The sequence below is a fragment of the Lolium rigidum genome, chromosome 6 (genome assembly GCF_022539505.1).
Source record: "Lolium rigidum isolate FL_2022 chromosome 6, APGP_CSIRO_Lrig_0.1, whole genome shotgun sequence".
Taxonomy (NCBI): Eukaryota; Viridiplantae; Streptophyta; class Magnoliopsida; order Poales; family Poaceae; genus Lolium; species Lolium rigidum.
The window spans coordinates 69,538,143-69,553,394 of NC_061513.1; the positions used below are offsets into that span (position 1 = coordinate 69,538,143).

At 47.4% G+C, this 15,252-nt stretch overlaps 1 protein-coding gene and 1 pseudogene across 1 annotated transcript; both read left to right on the forward strand.

Moving 5' to 3' along the window:
• Positions 1-662: 662 nt before the first annotated feature.
• LOC124662765 lies at positions 663-1,806 on the forward strand (annotated as a pseudogene).
• Positions 1,807-6,223: 4,417 nt separating this feature from the next.
• On the forward strand, positions 6,224-6,862 carry LOC124662767 (NDR1/HIN1-like protein 10). Its single transcript, XM_047200566.1, has one exon. The coding sequence runs from the start codon at positions 6,224-6,226 to the stop codon at positions 6,860-6,862; it is 639 nt and encodes a 212-aa protein (XP_047056522.1).
• The last annotated feature ends 8,390 nt before the right edge of the window (positions 6,863-15,252 follow it).

Sequence of the window (15,252 nt, forward strand, 5' to 3'; positions counted from 1 at the left end):
AATGAGAAAAGATGGTGTAATACAAAGGAATAAATGTTTTAGTACAAAGATGGTGACAAGACTCTGATTGGCTCGTCCTGTAACGCAAAAGTTAGAAAAGAATTTGTGCTTTGCACCCACTGTCTACGTTTGGTATACGCAAGAGACACGTGCCGGTACAATCGAGAAGCAAACCTACCGATTCCACCGTTAACTTGCCAAGTCATCCACAAAATAACCATGTAATGTCACACACTCAGGCCTAATTTAGTTCAAATGATTTTCGAAGGAACTTTTCAAGGATTCCAATCGCAATACATAGGAATTTATTTATTTTATAGAATCCATTTGGTTTAAAGGAATGAATCATCGGATAAAAAAAAGATTGACTTCTACACTATGATCCCATAGTAATTTTTAGCAAGAGGTTAAGGGAAGTTTCCTTTATGTTTCACTACTATGTATCTCTGTAGGAAATTTCTGTGTTGCAACCATGCATCATCCAACTCTTTGCCCGAAAGCAAACGCGTCAAGAAGGACTTGGCAAAACGACGACGCGCTTCCAAACATAACCTGGCATAAATAGTAGGAATCGTTATCTACTCCAACAGTCCTCGAGCAAGAATCAACAAGGACACGCTTTCATCTCAAAAAAAGAAAGGACATACGCTTTTGTCGAGGGAATGGCAGCAGCAGCAGCCGCCGCCGCAGCTGCCAATGCAGGCCGCCAGGACTCCTCGGAGAGGCGGCAGCAGCAGCCGCCGCTGCAGCCTCAGATGAGCTTGCCGTACTACGCCAACTCGATCATGCTGCAACCCCAGATGAGCTCGCCGTACTACCCCTACCCGATCCGGCGGCAGCAGTCGTACCACGCTCCTCCTCCACCTCCTTCCCCTCCTCCTCCTCCTCCTCCTCCTCCCTCTCCTCCACCTCCTCCATCCCCGCGGCGGAGAGCCCCGGGCTGTTTCCTCTGCTTCTTCCTAAGGTCATCGTAGTCGTCGTCGTCGTGCTCGGCGCCCTAACCATCGTCCTCTGGCTTATCCTCCGCCCGGTCGCCGTCTCAGCCACGCTGTCCCGCTTCGACCTCGCCGACGCACTCGCCGGCGGCGGCCAGCTCCTCCAGTACAACCTCACCGTGGACATCCGCGTGCGCAACCCGAACCGCTTCCGCATCCACTACGACAACGCCGAGGCGCAGGCGTCCTACGACGGCGAGCGGTTCGGGTACGACCCGTGGAGCCGTTCTACCTGGAGAGGAAAAGCGAACGGACCGTCACTGACGCATTCGGTGGCTCGTCGCCCGTGGACGACGGCGGTGCGCTGCGCACGTACCGCAGGGAGAGGAGCTGCGGGTTCTACTACGTGAAGGTGCGGCTGTACTCCGACCTGGGGTTCAAGGTCAGGGTCTTCAACGCGCGACGCAAGAGCAAGATCAGCTGCACGCTGCGGCTGCGGCTGCCGGTGCCCAGCAGGGGCGCGACGCCGGCGACGACGCATCTGGGGACGAGGTGCTCCGTGGATTTCTGATCGCCGCCGAGTACTGCTCTGGCTGGGATGGCAACGTTTTACCTGACGATTGCTACTAGCTTGCATAAGCTAGGTGACGACCGAGCATGCTTTATTCTAGGCGCGTACTCGATTCTTTGGTTTCATTCAATATGTAAATATGCATCCGATCTGACATGTAACTCATACTTAATTGATTAAATTATTAGTTAGAGTTTGCCTTGAAAAATGAAGTGGCCTTGTAATCCCGAATGGAGGGAGTAAATTGATGCTCAAGTTCGTTTGTTACCCTCTCATGTGAATTTAGACCAATCTATGACATTTTTTGGGTTGTTGTGTGGTACCCTCAAATAAATAATAGCCATCCATTTTTATGCATCCAATGGTCCGTACCAAATCATACCACTGTAAAAAAAAGACATGTATTATTAAGCTTCATGCACTAGCCACTTGAACCAAAAGTTCGAACTGATGGAAAGGGCTAGGCAATCTACTTATACACTGCAACACCCCCTCTCACGTGTAACGGGAAGAGGAGAAGACAAGTCAACACGTGTAGAGAGGCAAAGAGGAAGCGGGAGGCCGGACGCGGCAGGAGGATGCGAAGAATTTAGAATAAATTGTGAAAGCCAGGATTTGAACTCGAGACCTGGGGCTCTGATACCATATTAAGCTTCATGCACTAGCCATTTGAACCTTGGACGGCGGCTAGGTCAAGGAGCGTGCCGCTCTGATACCATGTAGAAGGATAGAGAGGGAGAGAGATATGCGAAATATGATGGATGTATTATTGAGCCTCATAGGCGAGTATATATAGGCGTACAGGGATCATCTTGGAGTGCAAGACAAGACACAAGATCTATCTCTATCTTAGACTACCTAAACCGTACGTATACCAAATATATCTCTAACATGTATGATTCATACCTATGAGAAAAATGGGCATCCCGACAAGAATTCGGTTACATGGGCCTTGGCCCAAAAGCCCCATGCCCAATAACCATCTGCCACTGTGATCTCGTTCGCCTGAAGAAAAAAAGAGCCACAATGTCGTATTCATGTAATCCTAAACGAGCCCGCCTCCGTCGCCTCCCTCGCCTCCCTCACGTGGTCGCCGAGCCGCCGCTGCGCTCCGCGTGACTGCGCCACCCGCTCGTCTCCCCCTGCGCCTCGGAGATGTTTGGTGGCGGTGCAACAACACGTTAGCGGCGGCGACGTTGGAGGAGACATGTGGGCCTGCCCGTCGATGGTCACATAGGTCGACGGGCCATCACGCCGGTGGGGGCCTTGCTATTCGTCACTTCAAGCCGTAGCCCTCAGCGAGGCGAGCGGCCCCAAGGATGGTGGCGACCCAGCAGGGCACAGCTGCGGCGCTGTTATCGAGCTCGCGCATCGTGGCACAAGTGCGAGACCACCGTCGTTAGATGGCTGCAGCGGCGGCAGCCTCCATCGAGAAGTCAGCATTCGTCACCCAGGAAACCTCACCCACCTCATAATGCAGATTCCATGTCCTTTTAAATATAAATCTGGTTGTATTGCATATACGGAATACATGTTCATACCATGATAATGCACTATCGGTCTATTGCTCCGAGTTTTTCTTACTCGGTTTTTTCAACCAAATGCAAATTTACTTCTTTTCAAGTTTGTTCTCTTAAACTGTACCAATGTGATGCATTCCAATGGTGTGATAATGGCAATGCATGAGATTGCTGGTAGTTGTTCAATATGAATAATTTAGTTTTTGGAACTTGGATGTCTTTTGATGTCATGGTAGCGACAGTATCTAGCTGGTACACATGATTAAACTAAAAACTTTACTGCTGACAAAACACATTAGGTAGATATCAGTCTGACAGAATTGTTTGCCCATCTTCCAATGAATTGAATACTGTCTCAAGAATTCTCTTAACATTTAACATCTAACTCAGTGACTATTCACAACTATGTCACGGGATTCCTCTAAACATTTAACCCAGCTTCTACTGAGAAAACTAGAGAGTAAGGGAACCAACATCTCTTACGTTAGGTTACTTTTTTTTAAGAGCATGCGCAAAGTGTGTCTTATCTTTATAGAAAAAAAAAGTAGTATCAAATACAAGATCATCATACTGTCACGGATAAATGTGTTGAGACTCACGCACACTAACCTCCCTCCGCCTAAGGCTTACTCTTGCACTGGACCTAATCTCCCTCCTCTCTTCGCCCTCTCCCATAGATGGAACTCCTCTCTAATCTCCTTCAGCATTTTTTTGAACAAGATAGGTCCCGAAGGACTTGGAGCATGCATTATATCGTCGGTGGGAGCACAGTTACATAGAGGACCTCAAGGAAAATGAAAATTACAACCGAGTTCCTATATTTTGCAACAAGCACCCCGCATAGATGCGCGAAAACGCGATCGAGTCCAAATCCGTCGCTGACAGTTGTTGACTTTCCGGCGCAACCGCCGCTTCCTTCACCGGGGACGAAACCACTTGGGGAAGAAGCAATGTTCATCGCCACGCCGTAATCGGAGAAGTTCCTCCATCGATGGAGGAGCGAGCTCGAACCAAGTTCGAGCGCAGCAGGGCCAACCCTATGGCCGAAGATAGCGACGGCCGGAGCTAGCCGATGCTTGGAGACTGCTGCCGAGGTTGCACGCTCCAGGAACCTCGAGCGCCGCCTCTGCAGGGTCGTCGCAGCCACACACATCCTCTCCTCTCCCTCGCCACCGAGGCCGGCCAAGAGGAGCTGGAGACGAACCGGGCCACCCAAGCAGAGATGGCGAGGACGCTTATTGAAGCATTGGCGCGCCGGAGAAGCAGACCTCACCGTCTTCCACCACGGAAGAACAGCAGAGCCACTCAGCGGCGTTGGCCTGACACAGCGTCGGCGCGTCAGGCTTGGAGAAGACCCCTGCCTACCTCCAGATGCGCAGGTGCTGGCACCATCCTTCCTCTTCTCCTCGCCTCCATGGCCGGCTAGAGGAGGAAGAGATGGTAGCCCAGCATCTCGAATCCAGGGGTAGAAGAGCTGGATCTTATACACGGAGATCCCTGGGGTGGCGAATCTCGCCGTCTCCGACCACCGGAGCTCGAGAAGACGGAGCCACGAACACATGATGCTCAAGATCTGATCCAGAAGATTTTGAACCCTACTCCAAACTACCGGCATACAGCCGAAAACTAAAAAACTAAACCTAATATCTACTCCGGCACCCCTCCTTCGCCATCTCCGGCCGGCAAAGCCGCCGGAGAAGGCTCGGGAGCGGCCCGGACTCTCTCTAGGAGCTGTCAAGGAAGGGGAGAGGAGAGAGAGAGTAAAGGGGAAAGTGAGCGGTCCTTCAGCATTTGACCCGGGTTCTTCTGCTCCCACACATTGTCAAAAGCTCTCGCATTCCTTTGTTTCCAAAGTGTTCATGTTGTGCTGATCACCATCGATTCGATGCGCTTCCTGTCCAGCTGACAAGGGACTAACTCGTCAATGCCTATAAGTTGTAGATTTGTGTTTTCGTCGAGAGTAGAGGGCAAGTAGATCTCGAAGGTTATCAGACGAACAAAAGCGTTCAACTCAACAAAACACGGTGGCTAGGGTTAACAATGATTCGATCTTGTTTTGCGTCCTCGGCTTCCCCTTTATATAGGAGACGAAACCGAGGACTTTTCGTGTCGTACAAGTACAAGTTGAGTACCTCATATGTTATAGGAGCTAATTTAACCCGCCGATGGAGAGTAAGTGTCTAAGTATACTGTATATATTAATCAAGATGACTTTGTCCACACACACAAATGTACTCCATCCTTCAAGATTTACATGACGTCCTTGTTTTGCGTCATCAAAGGTGACCATCGTTTGACAAACAATACATGAGAATTATGCCATAAAAGTTATACCGTTAGAAACTTTATTTAAATACGAAGTTGGTGGTATAATTGCAGCGCATAGCCCATGCTTTGTCTGCCAAATCGATGATAAAAGTTGAACCTGAAAAAATGGGTGTACCATGTAAATGTGAACTGAGAGGGAGTATATGGAATAGAGAGGAAACACCGACAGAGAGGGGGGTCCGACAGAATAAAACACAGAGCAAATGAGAAAAGACGGTGCAATACAAAGGGGAAAAATGTTTTAGTAGTTCGGATACATGTTTGATTGGAAGACTCTGATTGTCTCCTCGCGTCTCGCAAATGTTAGAAAAATAATTGTGCTTTGCACAAACTCTCTACGTCATTGGGTATACGCACGAGACACGTGCAAGTACAATCGAGAAGCAAACCTACCGATTCCACAGTTAACTTGCCAAGTCCTCCAATAAAATAAACCGGTGGTGTCACACACTCAGGCCAGAATTGTTCAAATGATTTTCAAAGGAACTTTTGAAGGATTCCAATCCATAGGTATTTATTCTATTGAATCCATATGGTTAAAAGGAATGAACCCTCGTATAAAAAATGATTGACTTCTACACTATGATACCATAGGGTTTTTAGAAAGTGGTTAAACCTGCTGGAAAATTTCCTCTATGTTTCACTACTATATATGGCATGTACTTAACTAATTTCTGTAGGAAATTGCTGTGGTGCAAACCATTGCCCGAAAGCAAACGCGTCAACAATTACTTGGCAAAACACGACGCGTTTCCAAACATAATCTTGCATCTATAAATACCGTAGAAGGAATAGTTACTTATCAGTCACCCAACAATAGATCGATCGACTCCTCGAGCAAGAATCAAGGACACGCTTTTGTCGAGGAAATGGCAGCAGCAGCATCCGCAGCAGCAGCTGCCAATGCAGGCCGCCAGGACTCCTACGAGGGGCGGAGCGCCTCGAGCTGTTCCCTCTGCTTCCTCCTCAAGGTCGTTTACATCATCATCATCGCGCTCGGCGCCTTAACCATCGTCCTCTGGCTCATCCTCCGCCCGGGCGCCGTCAAGGCCACCGCCGTCTCCGCCACGCTATCCCGCTTCGACCTCGCCGGCGGCGGTCAGCTCCTCCAGTACAACCTCACCGTGGGCATCAGCCTGCGCAACCCGAACCGCTTCCGCATCCATTACGACTACGCCGATGTGCAGGCGTCCTACGACGGCGAGCGGTTCGGATACGACCCCGTGGAGCCGTTCTACCTGGAGAAGAAGGGCGAGCGCACCGTCACGGCCGCATTCAGCGGCTCGTCGCCTGTGGACGACGGCGGTGTGCGCACGTACGGGAGGGAGAAGAGCGAGGGCTTCTACTACGTGAAGGTGCGGCTGTACTCCCACCTGGGCTTCAAGGTCAGGGGGTTCAACACGCGTCGCAAGAGTAAGATCAGCTGCACGCTGCGGCTGCCGGTGCCAAGCACGACTGCGACGCCGGTGACGACGCAGCTGGGGACGAGGTGCTCCGTGGACTTCTGATCGGCGCCGAGTGCTCTAGCTGGGATGACAACGTTTTACTCTTGATGATTGCGCAGCTGGTAGCTAGTTTGTCATTTGAGAGCACAAATGGATAAGCTAGGTGACCGAGCATGTTTTTATTCTATGCGCGTACTGGATTCTTTGGTTTCATTCAATATGTAAATGTGCATCCGATCTGACATGTAACTCATACTTAGTTGATCAAATTATTAGTTAGAGTTTGCCTTGAAAAATGAAGTGGCTTTGTATTCCCGAATGGAGGGAGTAAATTGATGCTCAAATTCGTTTGTTACCCTCTCATGTGAATTTAGACCAATCTACAACATTTTTGGGTTGTTTTGTGGTACCTTTAAATAAATAATTAATAGCCATTCATTTTTATGCATCCAATGGCGAAAAGTGCTTTTGCCTCCAGACCTCCAGTGCTCTCGCTATTTAAAAAAATAAAAAAATGTTTATAAGTCATAAAAATAATCTGAAAAATAATTTTGGAGATTATGAGTGATATATCTCACAATCATGCAAAATCTCAGCCCAATTTTTTGTTTACTTTGTGCTAGACAAAAATAACAAAATATGACATGTTTTTGGAGATTTGAGAATGACTACTCAGATATGCAGTTTTGTCATTTTGCGTAGTTTAAAATATAAAGTATCTGAAATTGATATTTTACACGTTTGTGGATACATTATTGTCTATATGTAGTTTTTTTCAGAATTTTTTGAAACTAAAAAAATATGATTTTTTGATTTATTTGAAAATAAAGATCACTGGTGTTCATGTGCGCCAAATCTCTATCTATCCAATGCTCTGTAACAAATCATAGCACTGTCAAAATGGAGACAAGTATGATTCATACCTCTACGAGAAAAATGGGCATCGCGACAAGAATTCGCTTAATTGGCCTTGGCCCAAAAGCCCCAGGCCCAATAACCCTCTGCCTCTGTGATCTCGTTCGCCTGAAATAAAAGAGCTACAATGTCGTATTCCTGTAAACCTAAACGAGCCCGCCTCCGTCGCCTCCCTCACGTGGACGCCGCACCGCCGCCGCGCTCCGCGTGACTGCGCCACCCGCTTGTCTCCCTTGCGCCTCAGAGATGTTTGGTGGCGGTGCAACAACACGTTAGCGGGGGCGACATTGGAGGAGACATGTGGGTCTGCCTGTCGATGGCCACATAGGTCGACGGGCGGCAGCGTAATGCCCATCACGCTGGCAGGAGCCTTGCTAATCATCGCTTCAAGCCGGAGCCCTCGGCGAGGCGAGGGGCCCCAGGGGGCTGTCATCGAGCTCGCGCATCGAGGGACAAGTGCGAGACCGCCATCGTTAGATGGTTGCAGCGGCGGCAGCCTCCATCGAGAAGTCATCATTCGTCATCAAGGAAACCTCAGCCACCTCATAATGCAGATTCCATGTCCTTTAAAATATAAATCTGGTTGTATTCCAGTACTGAATACATTTTCATACCATGATACTGCACTATCGGTCTATCGCTCCGAGTTTTTCTACTCGGTTTTTTCAACCAAATGCAAATTTACTTATTTTCAAGTTTGTTCTCTTAAACTGTACCAGTGTGATGCATTCCAATGGTGTGATAATGGCAATACATGAGATTGCAGGTAGTAGTTCAATATGAATAATTTGGTTTTTGGAATTTGGATGTCTCTTGATGTCATGGTAGTGACAGTATCTAGCTACTAAACATGATTAAACTAAGAATTTTACTGCTGACAAAACACATTAGGTAGATGTGAGTCTGACAGAATTGTTTGTCTATCTTCCATTGAATTGAATACTGTCTCAAAGATTCTCTTAACATTTAACTCAGTGACTATTCCCAACTATGTCATGGATATTCATCTAAACATTTAACCTAGCTTCTACTGAGAAAACTAGAAAGTTATCTCTCATGTTAGGTTACTTTTTTCGAGAGGATGCGCAAAGTGTGCCTTATCTTTATAAAAAAAAGTAGTATCAAATACAAGATCATCGTACTGTCGCGGATAAGGATAATTATGCTGAGACTCATGCACACTAACCCCCCTCCACCTAAGGCCTACTCTTGCACTGGACCTGATCTCCCTCCTCTCTTCGCCCTCTCCCATAACTGGAACTCCTCTCTGGACCCAGGTTCTTCTGCTCCCACACATTGACAAAAACCCTCGCATTCCTTTGTTTCCAAAGCGTCCATGTTGCGCTGATGACGACCATCTTCCTCACTCTCTTGCGGGCTTCCATCCACCACCTCTCCAAGTTGCTGATGAATCCTTGCTTAGGGATATTTAGGTTAGCATTATACAGGACGTTGCACCAAACCTGTCTCGCATACTAGCATTGGACTAGGATATGATCTACATTATCCTCCACTTGCAGACACGAAAACCATGGATCCGGCTGCTCTTGTAGCCCATGCCTTGAACTCCTATCTGAGGTCCAGCGCCTATATTGCATCGCCAGCCACGCAAAAAACTTGCATTTCATCGGAGCGAAAGATTTCCATATTGGGTTGCTCATACTCCATCACATGCTTCCCCGACAAAGCATCTCATAAGTGCTCTTTACCGAGTAATCACCCGATATCGAACCCTTCCAAAAGATTTGGTCAGGCATCAATACATGTCTCTCCACCGTCTCAACTTCCTCCCACAGCCTTAAGCATTGCTCCCATCTCTCAGTTGTCATCTCCCCTGCTTGTTGGAGATATGCCCAAGAGGCAATAATAAAGTGGTCATTATAATATATCTTTGCATTTATGATAAATGTTTGCATACCATGCTATAATTGTATTAACCGAAACATTGATACATGTGTGTTATGTAAACAACAATGAGTCCCTAGTAAGCCTCTTGTATAACTAGCTTGTTGATTAATAGATGATCATGGTTTCGTGATCATGAACATTGGATGTTATTAGTAACAAGGTTATGTCATTGGGTGAATGATATAATGGACACACACCCAAATAAGCATAGCATAATATCAAGTCATTAAGTTCAACTTGCTATTAGCTTTCGATACATAGTTACCTAAGTCCTTCGACCATGAGATCATGTAATTCACTTACACCGGAAGGATGCTTTGGTTACATCAAACGCCATTGCGTAAATGGGTGGTTATAAAGATGGGATTAAGTGTTCGGAAAGTGTAAGGTTGAGGCATATGGATCAAGAGTGGGATTTGTCCATCCCGATGACAGATAGATATACTTTGGGCCCTCTCGGTGGAACGTCGTCTGATTAGCTTTCAAGCATGTGATTAGATCACAAGAGATGACGTACCACGGTACGAGTAAAGAGTACTTGTCGGAGACGAGGTTGAACAAGGTATGGAGATACCGATGATCGAACCTCGGACAAGTAAAGTATCGCATGACAAAGGGAATCGGTATCGTATGTAAATGGTTCAATCGATCACTAAGTTATCGTTGAATATGTGGGAGCCATTATGGATCTCCAGATCCCGCTACTGGTTATTGCTCGGAGAGGAGTCTCGACTATGTCTGCATAGTTCACGAACCGTAGGGTGACGCGCTTAAGGTTCGATGTCGCATAAGTAGATTCGAAATATGAGATGGAGACCGAAGTTTGTTCGGAGTCTCGGATGGGATCCAGGACATCATGAGAAGGTCCGGAATGGTCCGGAGAATAAGATTCATATATGGGAAGTCATTTTCCGGGGTTCAGGAAAGTTCCGGTGTTTTGACCGGAGCTTCTAGAAGGTTCTAGAATGTGCTAGAAGGGTCACCAGTGGGCCCACCACCCCGGGAGAGGCCACATAGGCACCACATGGCATGGTGGGTCCTGCCCACTATGACATGTGGGCCCAGGACGGCCCACCCCTAGAGATAGAATCTATCTCTAAGTTAAATGGTTCAAATTTAGAGATAGAATCTATCTCAAGATTAAAGTGTTTAAATGAAGAGATAAAGGGGAAGGCTTGGGGGGAAGATCCCACCCCCCCCTCATGCGCCGGCCAAGGAAGAGGTGGGGCTAGGCCGCTAGGGGGAAACCCTAGGCCGACGCCTCCCCCTATATAAAGAGGGGAGGGGGTGGCCAGCCACCACACCCTATCATCCAACCCTAGCCGCCCCTCCTCTCTTCCTCCTCCATACGTTGCTCAGGCTTAGGCGAAGCCCTGCAGTATTTCTTCTCCACCACCACCACCACGCCGTCGTGCTGCTGGGATTCCGTGGAGATCTACCACACCTCCGCTGCCCACTGGAACAGGGAGAGGAAGGGCTTGATCGACACCGTACGCGCGACCGAGTGTGGAAGTGCTACCGGATTACAGCAGCGGGACGATCGTCTACACCAACAACGAGATTAATCTCGTAGGATTTGGAATCTTCGAGGGTTAGTCTCATCTCTATCTCGTTGCTCCGATATCATAGATTAGATCTTGGCTTTTCCATAGATTAGATCTTGGATTTATTCGTCTTTGCGGTAGGAATTTTTTTGTTTTCTATGCAACGAACCCATCACTGCTATGTCCTCAATGCAAGCATTCTTGATTAGCGCCTCGATCACCATTCGAGTGTTTTTGCGCCTGGTTGGGACCAAGGCAAACACCTTCGGTGCAAGCTCCTCTGATGTGTTACCACTAATCCATCTATCGCGCCAGAAGTAGGCACTGCAAGCATCTCTCTAAGGTGGAGCGAGCCAAACTTTGGAACACCTCCGCTACCTCGGCATCATGCAAGCCTGGCAACCCTTGCCATGTCCTAGCTGGGTCGGTATGTCTCAGCCAGTGCCAGCTAACACGCAAGCATATGCTCCTCCACGCCACTAAGCATTGTCCTCCGTGGACCTCATTTTTTCCTGCCCGGAAGAATGCACGCAACCACTTGTTGATTTCCTAAAGAAGCCAAGTTGGCGCCTCCTCCACCACCATTTGATGAACCGAGTTAATAAGCACGAGTCTTCCCTCTCTACGACTGAGTTCTCTCTGCCAAGCTGGCACACACTTGATCACCTGATCAAGAAGGGGTTGCCACTTAGCCTTGGTAAGGGGCCGTAGTGCAAGTTGGAAGTCAAGGTATTTGATTGTGAACCTCTTCAACTCACAACCCAAGATCCGAGTGGTTCTCGCCTCCTCTTCCTCTGTTCCTCTAATCAGGGTAGACATGGTTTTCATGCAGTTCACATGTAGGCCATAGGCCTCTCCAGACATGTTTAAAATGTGCCTAACAGCCCACAGCTCCAAGCCTTCTGGTTGAAGGAACAACACCACGTCGTCGGCATATACGAAGATTCTCTGAAGTGGAGAAATAGACGCCAAACTACCAAACGGGTTATCCTGCACCACCTTCTTTATCATCACAGATGAAGTCTCCATTGCCGCGACAAACAACATAGGGGATGTGGGGTCCCCCTGTCTCAGGCCACGACCGTGGTGAATGCGTTCCCCCGGAACCCCATTCACCAAAACCTTTGTGTTGGCGGTGTATAACAGCAATACGATCCACTTCAAGAATCTCTCACCAAACCCCATCCTCCTCAACACCTCAAATAAGAAGCTCCAAGGTATCGATTCAAACGCCCGCGCAAGATCAAGCTTTAAAAGTACCCTAGTAACCCTCATGTTGATTTTCCTAGCAACTTGCCGAACAATTACAAAATTGTCATGTATGCTCCTTTTTTATGAACACTGATTGGTTCATGCAGACAATCTCACCAAGTCTCGGCCGGAGGCGGTTCACGAAAATCTTGGAAAATAGCTTCGTGAAGCTATGCACTAAGCTGATAGGTCTACAATATTTCATTTCTGCAGGGTATGGGGAATCAACGTGATTAAGGCACGATTCAGCCTAGCAAAACCCCTACCGTCTCCCACTCCAAGTTTCGTCGGGATGGCAAGAATGTCATGCTTTATGACCGGCCATGGCCTAGTAACACGCTCCAATGAACGCATCCGGCCCAGGAGACCTATCAAGAGGCTTATCTCGGATAGTGTTCCAGACTTCCTCCTTGAAGAACATAATGTCCAGCTCCCACCGGTCCGTGACAGGGATTTCCAAGGCCTCCAGATTGATGATGTGCGCTCTGTTTTGGATGATCCCAATCAGACGAGAGTAAGCTTCCGTAAACACCTGATTTTTACTATGCTGTGTTGTCACCATCTCCTCACCCACTTTGACTGCGGAGATGTAATTTTTTGTCCTTCTCCCATTAGCTACTGCATGAAACAACTTAGAGTTCGCATCACCCTCTTGCAACCATCTCAGTCCTGACCTTTGCCTGGAAATCGTGCGTTCAAGGGAAGCCAACCCTCGCACTGATTGTTTGAGCATTTTCCATAGCCACGCCTCCGCCGATGAAAAAACCCTCGACTCTTGCACAACATCAAATCGTAGGATCAAGGTGTTTGACATGGCAATCTTTAACTTGACGTTGCCAACTCTTTTCTATCCCCAAGACTGAAAGAACTCCGTCGCATTGCGAAAAAGCGCGTCCAAGCACCGGAAGGGATCCACAATACTGGGGTCACAAACCCAAGCTTCTCTCAAGGCATCATCGAAGCCCTTCGTCTTAAGCCAAAATGTTTCTAACTTAAATCTCCTCTTGGGTTTGAAGGCCGCACTAAGGGACATGTGGATAGGAGCGTGATCCAACACCGAAGAGGAGAGTGCCTGTAGGATGGAATCCTGGTGCATCAAATCCCAGTCCACCAAAGTGAAAGCGTGGTCAATACAAGTTTGGGTTGGCACCTCTCTCTCTCTCTCTCTCTCTCTCTCTCTCTCGTTACTCCACGTAAACCTCCTCTCATGCAGGTATAGATCCTTTATCTCATGCTCGTGTACGAAGTGTCTGAATCTTGACATCATACTCATATCCAGACAATCGTTATTTTCTCTGCCGCGTTTAGGATCATGTTAAAGTCTCCCAGGAGCAACCAAGGCCCAGGACATAAGCTCCTCCTCTACGTTAGCTCACGCATAAAGCTAACTTTGTCATCATTAGATTTCAGTCCGTAGACCGTGGTGATCCACCAACGGTTGTTATCTCTGGGAATCACTTCCCTGTAATCGCATGGGTGGCAAAGCTAATGCGCGACCTCTACTATCGATTTGTTCCATGCAAGCAAAATACCACCTCTCCTCTCCTCCGCCAACAAATACACATAACCATCAAAAGATGGCCCCAAACATTGCATACAAGAAAATGATCGACATTTAACCTTGTCTCCTGGAGGCATATGATTCTAACTCTCATGCTAGCAATGAACTCACGAATGGCACTCCTCTTGGCTGGGTCGTTCAAGCCATGAACGGTTCCAGCATAGAATCTCCATGAAGCAATCCATAGACGGATCAACATCCTCCAACCTCCAACGCTACGATCGCTCAAAGTTCGTGGGCAAAGCCTTGCCAAAAATAGCAGATAGCCCCTGCATATGCGTATCCCTAATCGCTGAATCGAAGAGCTCCTTGAAACGCATCATGTCTTCCCTGGCCGAGAGGTTCTCCGAGAAAATGCCCAATGATTTAAGCAGCGTGCTTTCTGATAACCCACAAGTATAGGGCATCGCGTGTAGCCTTTTCGATAAGTAAGAGTGTCGAACCCAACGAGGAGCTAAAGGTAGGATAAACATTCTCTCAAGTTCTATCAACCACTGATACAACTCTACGCACACTAAGCATTTGCAATATCTAGGAAATAAAACTAGAGCGGTAACGGGTATGAGAGGTGACTTTGCATAACAATAAAATACACGGAATAAATGTTAGTGCTGCAGCTATAAAACAAACTAAACTAACAGTACCATGAGTGTGGAAAGGCGGTGGTAATAGTGGTGGCTTTGTCCAAGATCAATTAGTGAAGATCGTGGGTTCAATGTCTTCGATGCAGCTTTCTATGTAGGAGAGGCTAAATATACATGCTCTCCCTCCGGGATTACAAGTACTATATGATTGGCTTGCTAACAAACATCCGTAAATACTAGCAAGCATTAAGGTTTCCCCAACCATAGTCTTAAGTAAATGGTCCTCTTACTCCCATACATGCAACTATCCGGTTCGCGTCCTCAGGTTTCTGTCACTCCGGCAGAACTTCCCCCTTCTAGTATACAAGTACTACCAATCATATGGTGCTTGATCCATGCGCGCACAAATATAATGGGCACCAAGGACGGTAACATATCAACATACAACTCTAATGAACCAAAGAGAAACAACCAATCAATCAATAAACAAATAAACTATGGCAACATGACATAGATCATAGGATTATAACTTACGGAAAACCAAATCTGATCCCGGGTGCATATGCACCTGGGATGTATAAAACATATTTTCAACACATAAAAAATTTAGTAAAAAAATTTAGCATATAGAGGGACATGTTCTATGTGTGCACGTAAAGTTTCACATAAAACCAACAATTTTTCTACCCT

Coding starts and splice junctions, on each gene's coding strand:
- LOC124662767 (XM_047200566.1), top strand. CDS start 6,224: ATGGCAGCAGCAGCATCCGCAGCAGCAGCTGCCAATGCAGGCCGCCAG.